The sequence below is a fragment of the Podarcis bocagei genome (assembly GCF_964188305.1).
Source record: "Podarcis bocagei genome assembly, chromosome: 2".
In the NCBI taxonomy this organism is placed as follows: Eukaryota; Metazoa; Chordata; class Lepidosauria; order Squamata; family Lacertidae; genus Podarcis; species Podarcis bocagei.
The window spans coordinates 76083886-76105765 of NC_138126.1; the positions used below are offsets into that span (position 1 = coordinate 76083886).

Sequence of the window (21880 nt, forward strand, 5' to 3'; positions counted from 1 at the left end):
CCCTCAGGAACAGATTTCCAGGAGTGCAGTTGGTGCAGAGTGAAGTGGGAAACAGAAAATCTCTGTTCTGCAAACAGAACTCTGTTCTGTTGATGGAGGTAAGTTAGGATCCAAGCCATTGTGTTTAATTAAGGCAAGGAAGTAAGATTCCCCTAAAGAGGTATAAATCAGATTCAGCTCATTTCAAAGACGAATCCAAAGCCAGTGGCAGCAGTGAGAAGGAAAATATTGTGGCTCCGTCTAGTCAGTGCTATGTGGAATAGCTGATGTGGAGATGAGAATTTTTGAACAAAACAGGTTTGACGATTCGTATGACCCATTAAAGACTACTAGGTCATTAAAACACTTTTCTAAAGTATGCCGAATCCTCCTTGACTGGGAAGTCAAGGAGAAGGGGGTTACAGCGTCTATGATTAAGTGGTCACAAGATTTTGGGTACTCAATAACTAAGAAGCAGTGGGAAAACCTGTGGAAAATAAACTGGAATTTTACAGCCTGTTACTCTCTGAGAGAGAATTTTATTAAAATGCAGCATCGGTGGTATTTAACCCCTTGGAAACTGTCCAAGATGTTCAAAACTGTCCCAAATAACTGCTGGAGGTGTAAAGAAAAGCCAGGTACTCTATTCCATATGTGGTGGCAGTGTAAAGAAATCAAGGTGTTTGGGGAGGATATCCACAGAGAATTGGAAAAAATGTTTAAAATATCTTTCAATAGGAAACCAGAAGCTTTCCTTTTGGGAATCACAGATTCAGATATTCCTAAAAACGTTAAAGAGATCTTCTTATATGCTATGGTTGCAGCAAGAGTTCTCATTGTGGCAAATTGGAAAAGTGATAAAGCCCCATCAATATCAAAATGGATTCAAAAATTGGCTGAATATGCAGAATTAGATAGCATGTCAGAAAAAAAATAAAAATAAACCAAAACAGGTATTTATCTCAAAATGGGAAGTTTTTAAAATATACTTGAAAAATAATAATTGTAGTCTAATGATTTGTAGTCTAATTGTAGTTTAATGATTTGAAGGCTATTAGTTGATGTCTTAATTTCCTTCTTTTTTGTTTGGTGGTGATGAAAATTTGTTTTCTTTTTCTGTATGGTGTGTTAAAGTGAATGGTAACAATAAAATCTTTTTTAAAAAAATACTACTAGATGGCCATTTTGATATATGCACAGGTATGCCCAGCAAATTCAAAACGGCAATGGCAACATAACACCAGGAACCAGCAGCAGCACTCCACAAGCCCAAAGTCTTGAAAATATGCCCACTTGATTTAATTGGATATTACACAAACACACAGAATCCCTATACTTGCAGACTAGTTATAGCTATACCTGTTGAACACATTTTTATAATACACAAAGATACTGTGGTGGTCCCCAATCCTTTGGAACTCCCATTCCTCAGCAGTGCAGATTTTTAAACATCTTTATAAATATGTAGATATATTATAATTTATAAATAAATAGTACCTTAATGACAGCTCTTACTGAAACCACAACTATAGCAGAGCAGATTGAATTCTTTGACAAACAAGAAGAAGCACAATGAATTCTCTGTCACAGATATTGTGACTATGTGTTATGCTGAAAAGGACCAAGGAAATCTCCACATTCAAGGTCTACACTGGATGGCCACACCACTGAGACCAGGACCAGTTCAACATGTTCTTGAATCACCAGGGTCAGAGATGACCTCTCAGAGTGAGACAGGTAGGCACCCAGTGCTCTCTTCGCCTAAAAAAACTCCTGAACTACATGGGTTGGTTGTGCATGTCATGTAGAACATGTCGCACTTGCGTTCGACCAAGCGACTCTTCTGGAATCGCCCTCCGATGATAATTAACGACCTGAGCCTTTGATGAGGCTCCAAGCACGTTCCCCTTACGCAGAGTATCCAGCACACGGAAGGAGCGAGATAGTATGAGCTGCATGGCTAAAGAGTTTTATTTCTAATTACGCAGACAGAAAAGAAACATCCTCTCTCTGTGAGAGCAGAGAGCAACTGGGGAGAAAAGGAACAGGAAACCAGTAACGTCACATCTGTATCCTGTCTTCCGTGAGACTTCCAACAGTATGGAATCTCTGGAATGTAAACAGAGTCTTGTGACTCCAAAGCACTGCACAGTGGCAACAAACAGAAACTAACAGAACAGAGGCATGGAAGTGTGATCTGGATCTGTCTGGTATGTGAACATGTGGACCTGCTAAGCCCACTTTGGCTCATCCAATGCTATTGCTGCAGGGCTGACCCAGGGAGAAAGTGGTTCTCGGGCTGCAAAAAGGTTTAGCCACCCCTGGTCTACAGCCTAGTAAATAACTACATTTCATGCAGTAAGTTGTATTTATGCCAGTGGCATGACAAAGAGGTCTCACTCCACATATACAGGATTGGTCATACTTACATAGCTTAAAAAAGTGGCCACGCGATTCCCAGTCCCTAAATGCTTGAAAACATCAGGTTCCTCTTTCTATAAAATTAAATGAAAGTGAACTGCAAACTTCAAGCACGCATAGAAGGACACAGAGGTACTTACATAGTTAAGAAACGTCGCTAGCCTATTTCCATCCGATTTGAGTGTGTTGTCAAAGGGTCGCTGAAACAAACAAGAACTTTAACCCAACTTCCAAGGTTCCCTGTTTTAGCTTTGGAAAGCGGGGTGTGCAGCCCTGTTCCTATGCACATCTATAGTGTTTGAGAGGAAGTTGTCCAATGGGGGTTATCCTAAGGCAATTGTGCACTGAACTTCAGCCTTTAGAATCCCAGGCTAAATAGTTGGCTAGCTTATTTATTAATGTGGCATAGCATACAAGGCCAATATAGCAACTACACCAAGCCAAAGTTTAGTGTTTCATCCTGTGATCAAACAAGGTTTTTTCCACACAGGCACCATGCATGCTGGCAAGGTGTGAGAGAATTCTTTAGCTGCCCAATCAGCATGTATGGTAAATTTATGGCTGACATCCATGACACTATACAGGTAAGTGCTATCTTATGACATCACTGCAACTGGCTGTGCTTTATTCCTAAGATCACAGGTAGCTGAATCACAACGTTTCCAAAATGTGGAAATAAACTGAACTGCAGAGAAACCTGTGGCTGAGCCAACAGAGCTGTGATGGAGACTAGAGAGGGTTGTGTGAGTGTGCGCATGTGGCTGCGTACTACTGGCTGGAGAGAGAATGAGCAATGCTTGTAGCCCTGATCCAAAATCAGCCATGCCCGCACGGCTGCTCCTGAGTGCATAAAAATATGTCAGGTCTCATTAGGAATCTCTCTTATCTCTAGTTTAACCCTTAAAAATTATGTATGCTTAGCAGGAACACAGAACAACTTTGAAATTGAAATCTTACCCGTGAGAAGTCAAAGTGTGGTTCATACTGTCCTCCCATGCCGTAATTAGCAACCTAAGGTAGGAAGAAAATGACAAAAGAAAATGTAATGAAATATAAATAAAATATTTCTTCTGTAGGTTAAAAGAAGAAACCTAGGTGATCAGTTGTATTCAGTGCTGCTGCTCCACTTAAGCAACAAAATCCACTTGCGTAACAAACTTGTCCCTCCTCTCCTTTCCTTTGCAGCCCCCAGCGCACACCCTCAAAATTTCCTCCAGGGAGCAGTTGAGTCTTGGACATATAGAGCAATGGTTGATTAAGTCATTCTCATTGAGCAGACTCATTGAAACCAATGGACTTCCAAGTAATTTAAGCTTACTGATTTCAATATATATCTCAGTTGGACATCACTCAAGAGTCTCCGATGATAATGCTGACATAATGGAAATATCAGACAGTTAGTTGGAGATGTAGGATGTGAAGAGGGAGAAAGGATTATGAAGTGAAACTGGCTTGTTCATGACTGAATTCCACAATTTTGTCCTGGATGGAGTTCAAAAAACAGCAGCTGGAGGAGACATGGTCTCCATCTACTACTGCATTCACAGTTCCCATTGGCACACTCTGCCCCATGAATCCATAACCTCAGCTCTTCAGCCTGCTCTATTTGCCAGAAACTACAGCATTCCCTAGTATCTGGTACTCCAACGCACTGAACTGAGATGAAGCAAACCAATATGGAAACACCTCAGCGCTGAAAATCTCTACTGATTCAGATAAGGGCCATAATCAAAAGCAGTAATTTATATGTCAGGCTGCTGTGGGGGTTGCTGATGCAGCACTCCTGGGTGCACATGTGTATTCAGAGACATCCCTGGTGCCCACATGGTCCCTTTCCACCTGTGAAATTAAGCCTTGAAAGAAGCATTCTGTTGCAGCCGGTAGACTAGGCTGCAGTGTCTGCTTGGTTGCAGGGGATGTGTGGTTCCCACAACGCTTTCTCCAAATTGCAAATGGGCCCATAGCTCCCCAAAGTTTGGTGACCTCCTGGCTACGACCTGTCCAGCAGGAGGATTGTGGAATGAACATAATATTATTTTCCCCTTCCCTTGCCTCCTTTTTCGATTCTGTTTCTGTAAGTTATGGTCCCACAGAATTAACAAATGCCCCTGCTTCATAAATTGCAGCATGGAGATTGCGGTACTGATTGTTTCCCATGCCTATGGAAGAATAACTGGCAGTGTGCTTTTGTACTTACCTGCAATAATTCAGCTGTTTTCACTGTTAATCCTGTGATCTGCTCCATTCGATGATTCACTTTGGCGATAACAAGATCATCATTTTCCTCCAGCCATGAACTTGCAGAGAAGAAGATTTCACAGAGAAATTAGACAGTTCTCTCCAATCACTGTAAAATGAAGTATATTTCCCCTTAATCCACAGCTCCCTGCATTTTTGGCTATTCTGGCTGGGGTTGGTGGAAGCTGGAACCCAACAACACCAAGAGAAGTTCCCCATTCCTATCTTAATCCTATTGCTAATCTTTAAAGAGAAGTTGACAAATTGCTTCTGTGAATGCTCAGTATGTGTTCAGTTTACAAAAAATAAAACCCCCAACTTCTCAAAGTTTCACCTTTCATCAACAGTACTTGGAAATGACTCCTACAGCAATGAGAATGAGAATGATCCTCGGACAGCTTACCTTTTAGACACTCGGTAGTTTGCTGTAGTTAATACGCCCGTCTTGGGGTCACGTACGGTAGCTCTTGCCAACTGTTATCAAAAGAAAGGCAAGGTTTAATAACTTCAGCAGCACACATACACACAAAAATTACTGACAAAATTAATACAAGTTGCACCTCCTGTCCTTCATTCACAGCCTTCCCATTTTTGCATCGGATAAAACTCTGTGTAAAAATGTTATGGGTAGATGATTTTATCATGTATACTGAGAAAGATGATATACTGCATTACTGGCAATGATAAATTTATCTCATATGAATTTTAAGCTCCATTAGAAGATTTATATAAACCATACTGTCTAAGAAACAGGTTTCGGAGAACAAAACAAGAGCCCCCAACCTTCAGCTGTGATAAACTCTTGAAGATTACATCTTGCATTAGTCAATGCAAAGCAGAAACAAACAGAAAGTGACTATGTAAGAGGAAAGGGTTCCATCTTTTTGTTTACGGGCAGGGTTGGGTAAGGGCCGATTGCAGAGAAGCCTCCATAACCAACCCTTCCGATGTTTTGTACTGAAACACTCCTCAGCTCCAGCTAGCATGGAGTTGCTGTCCCAAACCTCTGGATTTCAGATTGGGGAAGGCTGCTCTAATGGAAGTGCCAGACACAATGAATGAACACACATTATATCTGCCAATAGGTCTGTACCAGTCCTGACTGCTACTGACTGAAACAGACCAGTAAAACCAGGATGGATGGCAGTGTCACAGCACCTGACCAAGCATCACTGCACCAAACGCCTGCGATAGGAATGGCTTCTTCTTTGAAGCGAATGCACTTAAAAGATGCTTCTGGAGTGCTGCTAGAGTTGGAAGCATATTCAGTTTTAGATCAGGAGTGGGGAGGCTTTTTTGACCCAAGGGTCATATCCCCTTCTGGGAAACCTTCCGGAGGTCATACCTCAGCAGCTGGTGACTCAATAAGAGGGCCTTGTTCATATTTGTACTGTATTCATATTTGTGCTTTTTGTTTCTCATTAACAGAGGCCGCCTGAACAGTTAAAACTGCATACAACAAGAAATATTAAATGCATTCACAAGACTAGTGTAGCTCAGTGAAGCTGAGGAGGATTAATTATCCTCAAAAAAAAAAAAAAAAAGAAAGAAAGAAAGGGAAAGGATTCCTAGTATTTCTAATATATCAGCGCAAAGGACTTAACTGGGAAAAACAGAGATTGGTACAAAGATTTGGCACATAATTGCTCCGAAAGGCAGCAAATTCTAGTATGGAACAGCAGTCTGAGCCAGAACTGGGCTTTGAAGGATAGCATGGGGCCCTCAGTTGCTAACCCAGAAACAAGAGAAATAAGTGGAGGGAATGGTATTTATGAAGATGGAACTTGCCAGCAATCCATTTTGGGCAATAGTGAGGGGCGCTGGCTCACTAGCCTCCATCATTCCTCCAGTGACCCTCCAGTAAAACTTGTTTCTGTTCAGCAGTTATGATGCTGCCACATTTATTTAAATCAAACTTAGGCTAAGATTTACTGTGTCCATTACAATCTACACAGCAATAGCTGTTTTCCACCTTATCATCCCCCCCTTCAGTGTTTGATAATGTTTTCCTCCAGATTCTCTCATATTCTCTGAAATCCGCCTATTAATTTTCTTGTCTTGGCATGCAGTTTTTGGCACAACGAAGTGCCAGAATTCTGACTCATCTGCTATTCTGTTGCAGGCTCTTGCTCCACAAATTATGGCCAGAAATTTGATCTGTTGAACTTTAATTGTACGATGAAGTTTTGCTTACAGTGATTAAAATTCTGAGCTCCATATTTATGCCTGCAACTGTCTTATCCTTGCCATACGGTTCCTATGTGAATGCTTCAGTTGCCATAAACAAGCAAGAAAAGAAAATATACAGCCTACATCCTAATATTAACTAGTGATGTGATATAGCTCCTCAGCAAAATTTGGAATCAAGTCAGCGGTCACAAGCAGCACTGGATTACTGTTGCAGAAAATGTTCACTTTCCCCCTTGAGTTCTGCTTTGACCTGTAAAGTCAATTGCACCTTCTCATATTAAAATGTCATTGTCTTTATCCAAACCGTGGATGCTAATTTTACCACAAACAGAGCTAAGCAGAAGCCACCAAAGGCTTCAGGAATGATTGGGGAAGGCATCTGCAGATCCTAAGCACTGGAGAATTCTGTAGTCCATGAACATTATTATAAACTTGGCAATTACATATTGAACTTCAGCAATATCACAATAGGCACTGGCATTCCTTTCAGTTGATGGTAGACTGTTGCCTCTGCAGTAAACACTTCTCTACACTCTACCGTATAGTACAACAAGTGGTTATCCAATGAGTACAAGAGCTAGATGAGAAATAAAATTTCCTAACCCAATCACATCTGCATTTGATAAATGTTTTGCAGAGATGATGCAATTAACATTAACGCCAAAAGATTTGTTCCACTATAAATCTTCATTTTTAGCTCACTTATACTACAGTAAACCAACTTTATTTTAAGCAAAAATATCCAATTCGTTTAGTCTTTTCCCCACTGGCTGAAATCACCATGGTTTCAAAGTAAAACACTTTGTACAGTCCAGAAGTAATGCGATCAGAGTGCGTCTCAATTGCTTGCCTAAATACATCAAAGCAACGTATGAAGAAGCTGTGCATTTTTTAAGACCGGCACACCTTTCCATTTCAAACACCCTGCTGATTCTGAAAAATAAACCTTTCTCAAAACTAGATGTGCCTTCATTTAAAAACTAAAGCTGATTTCACAAGTAAAATTCCATGTGATTAGGAAGTATCTTGGCAATACTGAGTTACTGTGACTTTATTGAACGGTACTAATTGTTTTGATGATTTTGTTGTTGTTTGCTTTATATGCTATTGTCCTTGACAGTATAGTGATTGCAATGTTTGTTGTTCTTTAATGCTATTGTGATTATTGTAGGCCACTTTGAGCTCAACATTTGTTTTTGGTAAAGCAGAATACAAAATTGAACCCTACTAAATCAACTCAAATACCATGCCGAAGGCTGTCATTCTGGAAAAGTGTTGTGCTTCCAAATACACCTAGAAATGCACCTGGGAATGATTTCTTTTTAAACAACATATATGGGAAACATGCCTGTTGCATTTCAACTGTTTGGGTTTATTCAAAGCTAGGCTAAGTTGCTGTTTTCTAAGTATGAGGTAATAATGAACCATCAGGAAAACACCCCAGAGTTTACAGAGGTGAAAGCCATGAGGCAGATAGAAGAATTTCATCCAAGGCAAACTGGCTGATGAACAAAGAGTTATTACTTTAAAAGCATTTCAAAAAAAATTCATGCTCTCCAAAAGGTATCTGTTTCTTATTCCATCTCCAGGGGGTTACATTCATTTAGCAATAAAGTAGAAAAGTTATACTGACCCTGTGCTACCGACTTTCTTTTCTGTTACAGGTGCATGAGCAATAAATGCAATTATAATTTCAGTACCAGAGTCTTGTAGAATGCCACATTATGAAAGAGCTATTATTTTTTAATTTCATATGAAGGGCCATAGCTCTTGGAAGAGAACATGCTTCAATGAAAGAGAACCTAGGATCATAGGGTTCAATTCCTGCTAAGTTAAACGGATTTCAGGTTAACGGGTGATATGAAAGACATCTGAAAGAAACTCTGAAGTGTGTCTCAGTCAAAGTAGACAATACCAAGCTAGACAGGGCAATCATCTCACTCAATGGTTTTCTTAGAATCTTATGCTAAAGTATGGTTTAACATGAAGTCAGTGAGTTTCAGGCGCTCTCTCCTTTCCTCTCTTTCTCTGGCATGGCTGCAAGGATGAGACTGGAAGTTTTCACTTCCATTAAAAAAACCCTAACCAAAATTCCCCATTATGTTCTTATGTAAGAGGCCAGAGCAGAGTGTACATAAACAAAAAAATGATGGTTTATTGAAACAAGTCATCTTCAAACCATAGTGTATGAAGTTGGCATGTTTCCCTAAAGTTTAGGGTTGGCCTTAAATCAGAATTAATATTAACTTGTTTAGGGTTTGGACATAGCACTGAAAATGGAAGTGGCATCTTCCTTGGGCCAGGGGTAGGCCGTGAGGAAGGGTTAGGCCATGAGGCTGACTTCAGTGTTATGCCCAAGCCAGGCCAATGCAAGGCAGCTTCATATGTTCTATGAATTCAGTTTTCACTTCTAATTAGCATGGCTTTAAAACTATAAGCAAGGGAGCTCAATAAACAACATAAAAAACAATGTGGCTGCAACAGTTATAAAAAATGGTTGGGAAAGGAAGAAAAGGGGTCAGAGACTGAAAAAGGTCATTATCAAGTGGTTCAATAGAAATATTTCTCATTTCAGCTTTGTGCCAGGCAGCACAAATTATAATGAAAAAAACATTCAAGTCAACATCACTGGTCTAGCGCTGCCACAAATCTCGTACTGTGTGTTTTAACGACCAAAGGAATAAAATATTAGCACCCAAGCCTATTAACTATGGCCTAAAATCTCCTTAACTTGTGCTGTCTGTGTCATTCAGACATAGTTTGTAGCCAAGAATGAAATATAGACAGCTATAAAAAGAAAAGGAGAAGAAAAGAGTAAGGAGGAACTTGTGCCTGGAATGAAAAATACACTTAGAAATGATACTGCTGATGGGTCAAGGAATCATAGAATCATAGAATCATAGAACTGTAGAGTTGGAAGGGACCCTGGGGATCATCTAGTCCAACCCTCTGCAGTGCAGGAATATGCAGCTGGTCCATAGAGGGATCAAACCTGCAACCTTGGTGTTCTCAGCACCATGGTCTAACCAACTGAGCTATCCAGGCCTGAGCTGGATACTCCCTATTCCACAATGGAGCTCCAATGAAGTGGTTTGATTTGACTATGGGCTCACTGGCACATAGACCTATTGCAACTACAGTATGATTGCATCTTATGTGGTGGGGATTCTGCATATACAGGTGGCGACCATTTTAGGCATGCCCAATGGATGCACAATCATCAACACATGAATCCTTTGGGACACAGAAAAGGGCAAAATGAACGCAGAATGGGGTGGGGCGGACTTATGCGTGGCTCACTGACATGTGTGGGGGCCGGGAACAGGACCCTCATGCAAAATGGTCACATGTACATGGAAATTGCATAACCCAAACCCTGGAGCCACCCTGCAGATAGCGGAGGAAGGGAAGAGAGCAAAAGAATCCCTAGTACTCCCAGAACCAGTGCCTTGATCTGGTTGGGGCCTTGTACCCCAACAAAGGTGGAGAGCATAAAACCTCCTTATGTGCCCACTAACTCCGAACAGACTCAGTGTGAAAAGAGCTTTTAAGCTATCTGTCTTGCTTGGATTTAACTTGTGCAACTTCAGCCAGCTCACCTCCAAACACACATGGCTGAAATTGCCCAAGATAAATGTGTGTAAGGTGTGATTATCCTGTAACTTGTTACAACCACTCCTCACGTAGCTGGGACGAACTTTGCTTCATCACAGTAAATCACACTCTTGGAACTAGGACAATGGGTTCTTGACATGTCTAAGTCACCCAAGCTCACTATTTCAATCAAAATATCACATTAGCTCAGTGAAAGACTGACAAAGACTTGCAGCACTTACTTTTGGTTTAGCCAGCTCCTTAATCTTCTCTATTTCTTCATCAGATAACACGTCATAGTACCTGACAATGTGAGGGCTGTCCCATTCATCTTCTTCTTTAAAAGGTGCTATAAGGAGGTGGGGATTTTGGTTCCCATTGTGGTACCTACAGAACAACCTCTTCTGTCTTCGAGGTGTCTATGAACAAATTCAGATAAATGTACTATTTTGAATGTTGAGTTTAGGTTCAGGTTTAGGTTCAGTCAAGGTTTAGGTTTAGGTTCAGTCAAGGTTAATTAATCTCTACATATTCAGACTTCAGTATTGTGTCTAATATTAATCGAGCAGTTATGCATTTATAAATTATTGGGAAACCATCTTCAAGAGTACAGTGGTACCTCGGGTTACATACACTTCAGGTTACATACACTTCAGGTTACAGACTCCGCTAACCCAGAAATAGTACCTCGGGTTAAGAACTTTGCTTCAGGATGAGAACAGAAATCGTGCTCTGGCGGTGCGGCAGCAGCAGGAGGCCCCATTAGCTAAAGTGGTGCTTCAGGTTAAGAACAGTTTCAGGTTAAGTACGGACCTCTGGAACGAATTAAGTACTTAACCTGAGGTACCACTGTACTCATCTGAGAAAGGTTTCAAGGGGAGCTTCAAGAACAGCTTGACAATTCAACTAATGACCAAGGAGTGTGGTGGGTTCCCCCTCACTGGGGATACCGTACCTCTGAGTATCCTGCACTGAGCAGGATGCTGAGGAGATGACCCACAAATCAAATATAGCAACATGATACTTCAACAGTTCTTCTTAATCATTTCTCACTAGTTAAACTCTTGCTTCTGGGGGGAAAAAAAGGTCTTATCTTACAACTGGAGTCTCCACTGATACGAACAGCAGCAGAAAATTTGGCTTTATAAGGGTTTGAGATTATGATTATAAATAAATTGTTGGATATGATTCAAAGGATCATACTGGTTTGGGGGATACAGATGACACCTGTTCAGAAATAGCAACTTTGTGATTTCCAGTCTGATACTGGGTTCGGAATTTTGACTCAGAAAGATTGTTTTGCTTTTGATTTTGTTTGTTTTCATTAAAAATGACTTAATGTTTAAAGTAAAATATTCTGCAATCCTGAAATTCCCTGTGGACTTTTTCAGAAGCCAAAGGGTAGTGTCAGTTTTTTTGGGGGATGCATTCCCAGAAGATTTACTGCAGCATGATAGGTTAAATCTGCCTTTGGAATGGTCTTCCTCTCACCATTTTCACACCTTCTCCTCTGCAAAGAGCCTCATAGATTTCACGCTCTGGCAGGTAGTCCTGGGGCCTTTCATATATCCCATCGTGCGTTGTTGGCTCTATCGTATCTGAGGTCTCATTGATTGCCTTGGCTTCTTTTTCTTTCTCCAGCAGCCTCTCAAAGTACCGCATGTTGCTGCCTGCCCTCTCGTGACTGGGATCTTGGTTGGGAAAGAAAGGCAAGAGAGAGAGAGAGAGAGAGAGGAGACAGATAAAGTGATACTATCTGAGGAATCTGATCAAAGGGGGACTTCAAGCCTACAACATTACACCAATTATTTTGTGCAGTCAAGTGTACTCTCCCCTCCTCCCAACACAACTTGAAAAATAAAACCACGGAAACCGAGCTCTCTGGAGTCAATTAAAGTTAAGATCCTGATTCTGGTTAAAAGTAAAAAAGCACACCAAGGGAAGAAGCAGTTCAACTGACTCTTTCAGTTTGATAAAGAATACTATTCCTGTTGTACCACATATGGCAGAGGGAGCAAACATGGTGCCCTCTAGGTGTTATTGGACTCCATTATCCACCACCATTGGCCATGCTGGTTGGGCTGATGGGAGCTATAGTTCAATGCCACCTGGAAGGCACAACATTATCTACCCCTGACGAATATCATCTCGTTGCATTTAAAAGGAGCACAAGCTGTAGAATAAAGGAAGCATCAATTTTCATGATGATCTACCCAACAGAACATGCCAGTCAAGTAATGGAATGAGAAATTCTTTGCACCGCCTCCAAAACAAGGTAAACCTCTCTTTCTAGTATGCATATGGTGGAGAGCAATACAAGGATTGACTCTAAGGTTCAGGATATTTTGGAGATCACTTGCAGAAAAAACTTCAGAACAGACTAGGGCAGCGAGCTGAAATGACAAGTCGTCATTCATTCTCCCCCACTCAAAATCTGCTTTCTGGGTTTAATCTTTTCTCTTGGGGAGGCTGCAATAGCTTTGTGGGATGGGAGAATCAGTACTTAAAAATAAAAAGGCTGCCACAACAAAAACGGTATTTTGCCACTCATGGATGGTTGGCTTAGCCATGTCACTCACTGTTTGTTTTGCACCGTTAGCCAGAAAAAGAATCCTTGCTGTCATTTAAAACAAAATCAACCCCTCAATCCACACACATCTTCATCCCTTACAGAACCAGAGATACAAAGCAAAGCATGCATGTACCATTCTTCACTGCAAGCACATGGGTTTGTAAGGGTGCCCGCACTGGAGGACATTGCAAATATCTTGCTTTAAATTTCCTGTGCATACAGAAGCAGCGAGAACATGGGTGTGAGCATTCCTTCTGTTGTTCAGTGATCTTTTCCAGTATTAGTTGCTGATGCCTAAGCAACCAGCCAAGGCAGCTAAGCTTTTGCCTCACTCAGAGTCTCTCCCCAAGCTGCTAGCCATGCCCCCAAACACTCTTTGTGAGCTGGGGTAGAAAAATAGGAGACTGCCATGAAATTGAAGCTAAATGATGTTACTGAAATTTCCATCTTGAACTGTTACACATTGCTTCTCACCAGCCCTACAACAGACTAGACGATTAAAAGGAATATACCTAAATCAGCATTTCAACACTATCTCCCCTACTTCAATGCCAAATTTAACACCAGCATGTCATCATTCCTATAGGAATCACAAGTGAAGGCTGGTCCATTATGTCAAATGAAGCACTGCCAGCCCCCACCTGCCTGCCTTCTTACAACCAGTCCAGGGGGTGACATAATCTGTCAGCCTCCTCCTCCTCTGCCTGTGTTGCCCTGTTAGAATTCAGCAGAGGAAAGGGTGGGTACAGAGTTAGTTGGATCTGCCTGTCATTGGCTCTGGCTCCCTCTACTGTTGGTCTCCCTGCTTTCCCACCTATCACTGCTCTCCCCCCGCCCCGCCCTGCAATGGCTATCAAAATTTTGCCTGCTAAAAAAAAATCCAGAACAATGTTCAAGTTTTCATTGTTGACGTAAGTCAAGGAATACCTGATGTGGTTCCTCCAGAAGTTGCTGGACTCCAATTCCCATCAGCTCCCGCCAGTATGGCCAGTGGTCAGGTGTGGAGGGAACTGTGGTCCAACAACATATTGAGGACACCATGTTGGCTACCCCAGTTTAAGGGATTTCTGAGAGAAACAGAGTGGATTATTGTTCCAGGTTAGATAAACTGAACTTTAATCCAAGTGACTGACTGATGCCAGATGTCACGAGGCGAAGGAGTGACTCAGAAACCTTCTATGTCTGCTAGTTTGCCAACACCACCATATGTTTCTGAAAGGAATTTATCAAATCTGTCCAAATGTGTGGTGATGTTGATGAATTATGCTCTCTATACAATTCAGAAATCCTGCTGCAGGCAATGGTATTGCTTTTCCATTTTATATTCAGTGTAAAACATTAACATTTGATACAACATGACACCACGGAGGGCTTTTAAAACTTAAAAGTAAGTCAAGGATCATTTAATCATACATTTAGAGTGAAGCTGTAACAGCCAGCAACCAGGAAATGGCATGCAAAATGCATGAAATACCAGGAAAGGGATGGGGTGCAGAGCATATAGGAGAGGAAGCTTATAGGAAAGGAGCCATTTCAGGTCCAGTAACTTAACTTTAAATGCCTGGCCTTGTGAAGCATAAGGAAATAGAAGCTGAACTATTGTGAGCTAAGTTGAATAGTTAGTCTAAGTGTTTATGTACCCAAGGAGACAGATTCTACTCTATGGGAACAAAAGACTTTTCACTTGGCAGAAAATACCCAAACAACTTGGGCAATCCTATAGTAAAGCATCCTAAATTCAACAGGACTTCATTCCAAGTACAGTGGTACCTCAGTTGTCAAATGTAATCCGTCCCGGAAGACTGTTCAACAACTGAGGCGCAAAGGGCGGTCGGCAAAGTCAATGGAGAAAAGCACACAGTGGAAGCCATTCGACTTCCAAGGCATGTTCGAAAACGGAAGCAATTACTTCCGGGTTTTCAGCATTCAAAAACCAAAACGTTCGGCTTCCGGGACACTTGAAAACCAAGGTACCACTGTCTAGGTGTATAACAGGGATGAGAAACACCTGGCCCGCCAGATGTTGTTGAATTCCACCTCCCATCAGTCCCAGTCAGAATCACCCTTGGTCAGGGATGATGTGAGCTGGTAGTCCAGTCACAGGTTCCCCCTCCCTGGCACACAGCGGTGAGGCATCAGGAAAGAAGTGAAAATATTCAACACAGAAAGCAGGATGACTCTATGCAATGAAGCAAGTTGGTTGGTTGTCTCCCACTCCCTCCCACTTATGGAAACCTTTACCGGATTGAAGCTGGTTCCATGCCCTCTCTCTTTTGTCTGTATAGAATGTGCCCTTCAAATGTGATGTCTCCTGTGTACAGAAACCTCTGACTGTAGTGAGGCTGGAATGTAGCACTGCCCCGCCCACTTTCAATTTAGGCCATGCCCACCTCTGGCACATGATCCCTGGAAGGTTCTCCAGGAAGGAATGCAGTCCTGAGGCTGGAACACAGTTCCTCCGCCCTGGTCCTAAATGTTTACCATATCACAAAAAGCAGAGCTTTATCCTACTTTGGCTTCTCCACTTGAGGTGCAGGTAGCTTTCCAGCGTGCTAGAAGAATGCATGATTTGTCCTTCTTACCAAGAGACACCAACCGCCTCGTGAGCTCCATAGCCCTTTGTATGTCGCCAAGCTGGAAGACGCCATAGCTGAGATAATCCAGGATCTCCGCCTTCGTGATGGCTGCCTCTTCACCATCATCGTGCTTTTTCAACGCCTGCTGCATCCAGAGCACGGTGTGGTAATAATCCGCATCATTATACGCTGTTTTGCCCATGCTAAAGCAGTCGTCCACTGTCAGGACTGATCTGTACTTTGTTCCTGAATTGAGAGACGCAAATGTTAAGTAAGACCTAGTGACTTCTACTCACATTTACAACTTTCCTGAATGCTAAAGCCATCTGGAATTATCCTGTTCCATTTATCACCCCCATGTTTTCAAATGGACACACTGAGCCGATGTCCCTGCTTCTCTGTCAGGTACAGTTCCACCTGACCTGGGAAGGCAGGACTTCAGCTCCAAAGGCTGCCCTTGCTGCTGAAGGCACCTAGAGACCATTCAGCTTTAAGTCCTGTAAAACCTGGTCTCAGCTTCTCTGGCTCTTTTCCACCTGGCCTAGCCCAGACTAGCTTAGGGGTTGTAGCTGGGGCCAATGCCTTGCATTTGATTTGTTGTACTGGTTTGCCGCTATTTGAAACATTGTGTTTGCAATTCCATGAGTGGATCATTTAATCTTCCTCTATATTTATTAACAGGAGGAGTTTGGCCTATAAACATTTGCATTTCAATTTTATCATGCTTACGTTCTTGAAATGTTGCTATATTTTATTATGCAAAGCACTCCCGACTTTGTTGTGAGCTGTTTTGAGCATGGTTGAGCACTACTGAAAAGCAGCACATTAATAAAATGATGATAATCCAGGAAAACAATGGATTTCTTAAATGACCTCACTTGCCTACCCACAACACCTACAGAACCAACCAGAAACAATGTCTGTGCATGTTCACTGCTCTCATGCTGCCTTAGCACACTGCAGAATATTGAAAAAGCAAACCCACAGAAAACTGACTTGGAAGTTGGACTTGATTTTAGCCTCTCACTCACTTTCCTTCCAGCTGGGGCCTAAAGGGGGATGGCTGGAGCCAGGAGGACACATTCCATCCAGGACACAACCTCTGAGTTAAACCGCCCCTCCCCCCATTTTTAGGATCCTTTAAGCTATTAGGCAGGCTATTTGCAGTTGAAAGGACTGGGGTGGGGGTGGTTGAAGAAACATATTTCCTTTTTTGCTGTGCAGCTGAAAGTGGGGAACCAAGCACTCCATTGAAGAGGACGTCATTCTTTCCCTTTTTCTAACTCTTGGCTGACATACATTAAATAACTTGAAAATGAAAAGCAGTGGTGTGTTTTAATAATGCAGTGCTTGTTGCCACCAGTGGAGAAGAGGGAACATGAAGAACATTCAGAGCCCAAATTCCTCCCTCACAAAGGATCCTTTAAACTACAATGAAAGCCCTTCTGATTTTAAAAAAGATGCAGGATGAGCAGAAGAATGCAAAGAAGGAGCGTCCTGAAACATGCCTTCTCTGAGCCCAGCGCTTCCACCCACCCAACCGGGTCCTTTTTAACTTCAATGGGAGAGCTGCCTTTTCACAGCTCAGAGCCTAGGCATGCCATGTCATTTGTGGTTTGTGTCTCTCCAAACCAGGCTTCCTCAAATTCGGCCCTCCAGAATTTGAGCCCTCCAGAATTTTTTGGCCTACAACTCCCATGATCCCTAGCTAGCAGGACCAGTGGTCAGGGATGATGGGGATCGTAGTCTCAAAACATCTGGAGGGCCAACTTTGAGGAAGCCTGCTCCAAACCATGAGGGATAGCGAAGGCTTGTTCTTCACCACTCACGCTTTGTTTGCTTCCCTCAGACAAAGTAAACAAGTATGGATGTGCCCAAGTGGCTTGCCTGGCGAGGTGGAGCTGTAATGCTGGCTTTCCCAGCAGCAATGCCACTGCTTCTAACCAGGATGGAGATGGCACACTATGGAAGCCAGCCACTTCTGCGCACATGGATTTGGATGACACAACAAGTAAAGCTACCTGTGGTTTGTTGCTCCCAACACGGGAGCAAGGAAGGAGTGAAGTAGGGACTTCTGAGCAGCGTGCACAAGTACACTCCTCATTCAGACTTAAACAACAGGTAAACATTACTATGGCTTAATGTGATGTGCAAACGCAGGCTGTCTGTTCAAGTACTGAGTGCAAAGTATTATCCAAATAGCCTGGAGAACCTCACAAAACTGTTGTGAATCTAGAATTTGTCCACAAATGGAACAACATACCCCTGCTCTAAGCTTCAGTGCCCTGATTTGGGGAATTAACAGATTGTGGGCATAATTCTTTGATGGTGAAACTATATTTATATACATTTGCCTGCGGACATTCATAGTCACTACTTTCCAAATAAACTGATCCATGTGAGAAACCAGAATGAGTTAATGCGATTTAAAGCCAAACATGTTTATACTCAACACGAAGCCTGTGTGAGTTACTTTTCTTGCCTTAAAAATGTTCAAATGCATGAGAATCTCAATTATCACCAGAGTGTTAATACAGTTTGCCAAGTTCTTGTTCTGCTTGAAAATCCTACGTGGTGACCTTAAAATGCCCTCTAGTCCAGAAATACTGAGCTAACATACCAGTCTTAAGGAGAATAGCTCTACTTAAGCAGTGCCTGCATTTGCAAAAATAATTCAGCTAACAATTTAGATTCTGTATTCTTGTTGGAAACATAAGCAAATTGCAACAAACTATGACGAGAGTATTATAAATCTCCAGGCTTGTTTCTGTGGTTTCATGTTGATGCTCTAGATATGGCTTAGTAGGCTTTTCCAAAATCTGGTGAAGATTACAAGACTTTCATGGCTGACCACAGGTCTGGAAATGCAGAAAAACTGGCACGGTGCCACCACCAGCAATTGTGTTTGAGAGGAAACTCACTGTAGAAGAAAACTTTGCTTCACCGTTTACTCAACTGCTATTGAACATATATTTTGAGAAACCAAAACACAAGAATCAGTGTGTAAAGCCAATAAGTAGCTTCTGACCATCACCTGGAAATGCTCCTTTTGATATTGTTTCTGGGTCAAGCTTGTAGGTGTCCTGCAAACGCATTAATGCCTTGGCAGCTCCCGTCTCATCTTCTTCATTTGGGAAGAACTGACGATGAATTGTGAGATTTGCAATAAAACCTTTATTTGAACAAGACGGAAATGGTTAGCACTATGGGTCTCTGATGCATATAAGTGATACCAGATTGGTTGGCAATTGGAAGCATTTATTCTATCTACAACAATCCCTTGTGGGATTCAAACAGATGAAATTTAAACATGAACTATCACTGTTCTCATCGGGCTCTGTAAAACTATAAATATATACCGTAGCTTTTGCTATTTGGCATAAAGATAAAAATTCATGAACTAAACACGCAAGAGATATTAAGGGGGGAAATCTGAATAAGCAAGCAATTAAAAGTGGGTTTAGGCAAACAGTGAAGGAATGTTTGGAGCTTTCTAATGAAGTGTTCCACGTTCAGCAGGAATTGAGAGCCTGCATCCATTCAGTTGTTCTTAAGACTCCAACTTCCATCTACTCCTGCCAGCATGGTCAATGGTCAGGAATGAGGGGAGGTGGAGTCTAACAACATCTGGAGTGATACAGGCTCATCCCATCCAGAGTAATGGGGTCCAAAACATGATGCACTCAATGGCTATCATGCTTTCCCAGTACCCAGTTCCCAGTTCAGCTCGGATGTAGCAACAAAACCATGGACTGGCTACTGGAAATAAGCCTCAGATTTGCACATTTGATCCTCCTGCTTTTCCTCACATGTTCTAAATCCCAGCCTCACTACCTGGTTTAGACAAACCATACCATGCTATAGTTTCCAATTCTGGTTTGAAGGCTAACTGTGATTTGCACAAACCGTTGTTTGACCAGTCTGGATATACACAATGAGAAATCATGGCTTGCCCAAATCAAGAAATGATGCAGAGAATGAAGAAAGAAGAAACAAAGGTGGGGAGAAGAGAACACATGAGCACAAGGCTCAACTCTGAGGGCCAGACTATGGTTTCATTTTTGCACCTGAAATGGAGCAGTGACTTGCTGAGAGCATGGTTGCCATCCATCACACATAGCTCCCATGATGCATCTCTGCCAAACCGATCCCACATGGAAGGAAAAATGCAGGACATCTGAATCCATCTTAAATATGTATTCTCATTATATCTCCTGTTTAGAGATCTAATAACACCTCAAATAAAAACAAGTACAAAAGTTCAACATTAAGCTAAGGGCCACCAACCTAATGCAAGGGTGATGTATTCATTAACATGGCTTTATACATACAGCACACCCTCTCTTATGGGACTATCAGAAGCGGTGGTTCTCCAGAAGCTAGTAGACATCATTTCAAGAAAATTCCAGGAATGGAAACGGCTGATAAAAATTGTGACCCAAACAAAGAAACCAACAAGGTTTCCCAACAATGAGTGCTCCCCGAAAGGAATGGTTCCAGAGCAGCCTTTCTAGTCATCATGACCAATAGCCAAGAATGATGTGAGTTGTAGTTCACCAAAACATCTGGCGAGGACCAGGTTGCAGAAGTCTGCTGTAGACTAATTGAATTATGAGAAGATTTGACAACAAAAAGAGTTTGAGAGAAGATATAGTGGGGTAAGCTCAAACTGCACAGCCTTTTCAACGGCTCCGGTACCAGAAATAACAGGAGGAAAAGAAGCTTATGACTGGCTTTTTCCTTAGCTGTAAAAGAAGACACTTCCAAACCACCCACCCTGTTCCAATAGCTGTGATCCAGCAAACAATGTACAGAGCCAGATTTCACTGTCAGCTATAGAAGGCAAAGAGCTTCAAGCACAAGCCAGTCTGTAGCAGGATGTGAGATAGGCCTGGCTGCACTCCCAGTACTCAGTCACATATGGCCAATATCTTAGAAACAAAGGAAACACGAAGCACCAACTGTGAAGCAACCATCATCCATTATCAGTTTTGCACAAATCCTTCATCAATAAAGATAGCCATCTTCTGCCGCTCTCAGAATGCTGCAGAAGTTCGATTTTATTTGGAATACTGCTGCAACATGTGCTACACCTCCTGGCTGAAAAGAGCACGTTTCAAAGTCTTTCCCCTTTAGCCTGAGTGCACGCACGCACAAAACATATGTGGCTGATTTCTGAGAAACAGCATTTCCTCCTTTATAGTCAAGCGTTAGCAAAGTCTTTCTTGTCCCAAAAGCTGTCTTGCAAAATAGGTAAGCTTTAGTATATGGGACAGCTCTAGAAGAACAATGAAATAGTATTACAGATAGCTTCCCTTAACATTGCGTTTTAGAAAACAGCTTCCACAAGCTTTCGGTCCGCAGCAAATTCAAGAACTTCTGCAATTCACAGCTGGAGAGGAGAATTTAATTGCCATGCGCCATTGCGACCCAACAAAGCCAGCGACTAAAAGCACCGAAGCCTTTATATGAAAGGTAAAGTGATCCATACAAGATTCAAGCATTACATTCCAATGACAACGTATATTCTACAAGACCAGATTTGAAAGGGGATGGGGATGGGAAAACCTTCTCTTGGTTAAACCTGCTCTGGGTGAGTATCACATCCATAATACCATACACACATGACCGAGAGGGTAGGAACATCAGTTCATTTAGTGGGAACGGGCCTTCTAGATTAGCATACAAACCCACTCACCTTGTGGATTGTGACCTCCGCCCTCTAACTCTCTTGCTGAATTGTGCAGATCTTATTCCCTGAATGCTTCTGACATCGTTTACGTCATGTGCTTTTGAACCTTTTGGAGAATGAAGACTTGGTGGGCACATGATTCCTATTTGTTATGGAATGCACTCACCAGTTGTGGGTGGTTTGCCAGGTGGCAAATAATGATTTTTAAGGACAGTTCAACACAGCTATCACTTGCTGGAGAGGCAGCAAAAGCAACATATTTTTGACCAAACATCTGATTAATGATACCCTGAGGGAAACATTTGGGACTTCTTTCCTGTAGAAACATCTGGAGTTGTTTCATTAGTTTTGAATAAAACATTGTTGCTGTGGTGCCAAGTGCTTATTTCTAAAACCTTGCTTTTATTGATGTCTTCTACTGTGATTTGCTGCATTATTATTTTTGTTGTTTTAATGAATCTATTTGCAACTGTATGCATATGCATTTATAAGGAAGGGTGGTATACAAATATTTCAAATAAATGAATAAAAAGGAGAGAAAGATTTTGGGCCACTCAGCACCACTCCATCTTACTGAATATGGCAGAAGCAGCCAAGCTGGAATGGTGTGGCCTGTGA

At 42.0% G+C, this 21880-nt stretch overlaps 1 protein-coding gene across 3 annotated transcripts in view; it reads right to left on the reverse strand.

The window, feature by feature from the left end:
• Positions 1 to 21880, reverse strand: part of P4HA2 (prolyl 4-hydroxylase subunit alpha 2) — a 45453-nt gene that overhangs the window by 2691 nt on the left and 20882 nt on the right. For 2 of the 3 annotated variants that reach the window (XM_081185598.1, XM_081185599.1), the window contains 8 exons: positions 18605 to 18742; positions 15577 to 15816; positions 11914 to 12113; positions 10665 to 10841; positions 5042 to 5112; positions 4598 to 4697; positions 3358 to 3411; positions 2409 to 2474 (listed from right to left, as the gene is read on the reverse strand). In XM_081185598.1, the coding sequence (XP_081041724.1) occupies positions 2409 to 2474; positions 3358 to 3411; positions 4598 to 4697; positions 5042 to 5112; positions 10665 to 10841; positions 11914 to 12113; positions 15577 to 15816; positions 18605 to 18742 (1046 nt within the window). Of the gene's footprint in view, positions 1 to 2408; positions 2475 to 2540; positions 2601 to 3357; positions 3412 to 4597; positions 4698 to 5041; positions 5113 to 10664; positions 10842 to 11913; positions 12114 to 15576; positions 15817 to 18604; positions 18743 to 21880 lie in introns of all 3 variants that reach the window. The other variant, XM_081185600.1, reaches the window with a different exon arrangement.